Genomic DNA, 3433 nt, shown 5'->3' on the forward strand with positions numbered 1-3433 from the left:
TCAGTTGTTCAGTCTTGTCTGACTCTTTGCCGCCCTATGGACTGTAGCCAGCCAGGTTCTTCTGTCCATGGAATTTCCCAGGCTAGAATGCTGGGATCAAACCCAGGAAGATTGCAGGTGGATTTTTTTAGCATCTGAGCCAAGGTTACTAGTATCCTGACTTATTTACAATGTTTTCATTTTTAATATAAATGTGAAAAAAGAATTCCATCTTGTGGGCAAAATGTAGAAATAATAAATGTGCATTGGAAAAGACATAGCATATTTTAAGAAACTTGCTGTGATATCATGAAAAAAAAATTGCAAAGAAGTAGCTGTATGTTCTATAGGTTGGTTTTACTTTATGGGACTTTCCAAGTGCTCAAAAGATGTGCACTTGTTAAGTGGAAAAGACATGGCATATTTTAAGAAACCTGTTGCAATATCATGAAAAAAAATATTGCAGAGAAGTACTTGTATGTTTTATAGGTTGGCTTTATTTTATAAACTTGCTTTACTTAGAAATGTATAAAGATTGTTTCCTCAGTCTCTTGAGTATGGCATTTCTATTGGATATCAAAGGCCATGAATCTTCCTTTGTATTAGAAATGCATTGTTAATACAAACCATCCAAAGTAGTCAGTAACAGTTCTGCTTCTTATGTTATTTATTCTATAAGGTTTTCCACACTATTATATGAGTGTAGGAGTATATTGTTGCATGACTTGTCATTTTGGAAAATGAGAATCACCTGAACATGCCAACTATATTTCAATATTTTTTTTTAAATAGGAAGTTTTCCCAAAAAAGGCCAATTATAAGTTCTATTCATCATATTTCATATATCAGCTCAGAGTACTCCTTTTCAATTTCTAGTGGACAGTATTCTCAAAAGCCAATGCTTCTGTCTATTTTCTAAGAATGAATCCAGAATTTTTGATATTGGGACCTTGCCTTTTGTCAAATCAAAGTTTAAAAAAATGTGGACTACACACTAAACATGAAAACATAAGTGGGAAAACAAGTTTAAATATTATGATACAGTTTATGCTCAGATATTTATAGAGTTGGCATTAGCCACAATGAAATCTGATGTAAGATTACTTTTTGGTTGCTGTTGATGTGTATTTGATTTGCAATATTGTGCTAGTTTCTGGTATATGGGAAAGTGATTTTTTCTCTCTCTCTACCTCTATAAATACATACGTATATGTATGCATGTATATAATACATATAAATTATTTGTATATAATGTATATGGATTCATTTTCAAATTCTTTTCCCAGATAGCTTACTATAAAATATTGAGTATAGTTCCCTGTGTCATTCAATAGGTCCTTGTTTTTATCTATTTCATTTATAGTAGTGTGCATATGTTACTTTCAAATTCCTACTTTATATCTCCCTATCCCCTTTCCCTTTGAAGACCATAAGTTTGTTTTCTATGTCTGTAAGTCTGTTTCTATTTTGTAAATAAGTTTATTTTTATCATTTTTAAACTTTTTTTTTTTCTTCAGTTTTTGACTGTGGGGACTTAGTTCCCTGACCAGAGATCAAATCTTTGGTGTACTCCCCCTGCAATGGAAGCGTGGAGTCCTAACCACTGTACTCCAAGGGACATCCCTGTATCATTTTTTAAAAGAGAACTTCAGTGGTACCACAGATTAAATTTCCAACTTAAATAATGATGCTTTATAATCTGGATTTTGCCTATTTTAGAAGCTTCCCTGGTGGCTCAGATGGTAAAGAATCTGCCTGCAATGCAGGAGACCTGGGTTCTAACCCTGGGTCAGAAAGATCCCCTGGAGAAAGGCTACCCTCTCCTATATTTTTGCCTGGAAAAATCCCATGGACAGAGGAACCTGGTGGGCTGCAGTCTATGAGGTCACAAGGAGTAGGACACAACTGAGCAATTCACACACACACAGAATGAAATTCACTTAAGCTTTTTTCTTCACACTAAGAATAGCATTTCAAATGTATCCTGAAGCTAAGACTAATGTTTTCTTGCTTAAATTTGAAATTTTCTATGGAACATGCAAATAGACAGTGCTTGAAGAGAATAGATATTTCTAGCTAAATGTTTTCTAATTTTATAGCCAAAACCACCAGAGCAGAGCAGTCAGTAACCCAAGTCAGATTACTAGTTAGAGATTCCGAGTAGTCTTGATAATGCTGTGTGATCCTTCTCAATTTATTTGTTGACAGGTACCAAGATAAACAAACACATGGCTGATGTTAATTTTACACTGGTGACTGAGTTTATCCTCTTGGGACTGACAGATCATGCTGAACTGAAAGTGGTTCTCTTCCTGCTGTTCCTGCTCATCTATACCATTTCCTTGGTGGGTAATCTAGGGATGCTCCTTCTAATCCAAATAACTCCCAAACTCCAAACACCCATGTACCATTTCCTCAGCTGCCTGTCATTCATTGATGCCTGCTATTCATCAGTCTTTGCACCCAGAATGCTGATGAACTTCTTTGTTGAACGGGAGACAATCTCGTTCTCTGCATGCATGGTGCAGTACTTTTTATTCGTGTCACTCCTTACCGCTGAGGGCTTCTTGCTGGCAGCAATGGCCTATGACCGCTATATGGCCATTGTGAACCCTTTACTTTATACTGTGGCTATGACAAAAATAGTTTGTGTTGCTCTGGTCATTGGATCATGTGTAGGAGGCGTAATCACCTCATTGACTCACACAACTGGCTTGCTGAAATTGTCTTTCTGTGGGCCAAATGTCATCAGGCACTTCTTCTGTGACCTTCCCCCGCTGCTGAAGCTGTCCTGTTCTGACACATCCATGAATGAACTGCTGCTTTTAATCTTCTCTGGCATTATTGCCTTGATCACTTTCATGACTGTGATGATCTCCTACATCTTCATCGTTGCTGCTATCCTGAGGATCCGCTCAGCAGCAGGCAGACACAAAGCCTTCTCCACATGTGCTTCACATCTCACGGTTGTGATTCTATTCTATGGCTCTATAAGCTTTAGCTACATTCAACCAAGCTCCCAGTATTCCTTAGAACAAGAGAAGGTAGTATCTGTGTTTTATACCCTGGTTATCCCTATGTTAAACCCATTAATTTATAGCTTAAGAAACAAGGAAGTGAAAGATGCTGTGAAAAGGGCTAAAGAAATGAAGCATATTCTTTGTTAATGTCATACCATATGTGCCAAACTGTTAGTAGACAAATGAGTGCTTTGGCTAATGGTATTTATGTGCATTTATTAAAATTAACTGTTTTGCAATGGAAGAAAAAGGCCTGGAAGAATAGCATGTCATAGTACATTTGGCTGGTTATTGTGTAAACTAAGCTAATAAGCCATACTAAGTTCCAGTTTAGCTATCTCTGGCTAATTGTTAGCATTTTTATTCCTATATTTAGGCAGAAATAAATATATACATACAGACATACACACAGATAGGGAGACACAAACATAAAA

The 3433-nt window shown here is 36.5% G+C and overlaps 1 protein-coding gene across 1 annotated transcript; it reads left to right on the top strand.

Annotated features, from left to right (window-relative positions):
• Nucleotides 1-2186: 2186 nt before the first annotated feature.
• On the top strand, nt 2187-3146 carry LOC122700095 (olfactory receptor 1052-like). The gene has a single exon (XM_043912712.1). It carries the CDS (start codon nt 2208-2210, stop codon nt 3144-3146), a length of 939 nt encoding a protein of 312 aa, XP_043768647.1. The 5' UTR covers nt 2187-2207.
• The last annotated feature ends 287 nt before the right edge of the window (nt 3147-3433 follow it).

The sequence above is a fragment of the Cervus elaphus genome, chromosome 1 (genome assembly GCF_910594005.1).
Source record: "Cervus elaphus chromosome 1, mCerEla1.1, whole genome shotgun sequence".
NCBI classification, from domain to species: Eukaryota; Metazoa; Chordata; class Mammalia; order Artiodactyla; family Cervidae; genus Cervus; species Cervus elaphus.

What these genes read in the sequence shown, in the direction of transcription:
- LOC122700095 (XM_043912712.1), top strand. Translation starts at nt 2,208, where the DNA reads ATGGCTGATGTTAATTTTACACTGGTGACTGAGTTTATCCTCTTGGGA.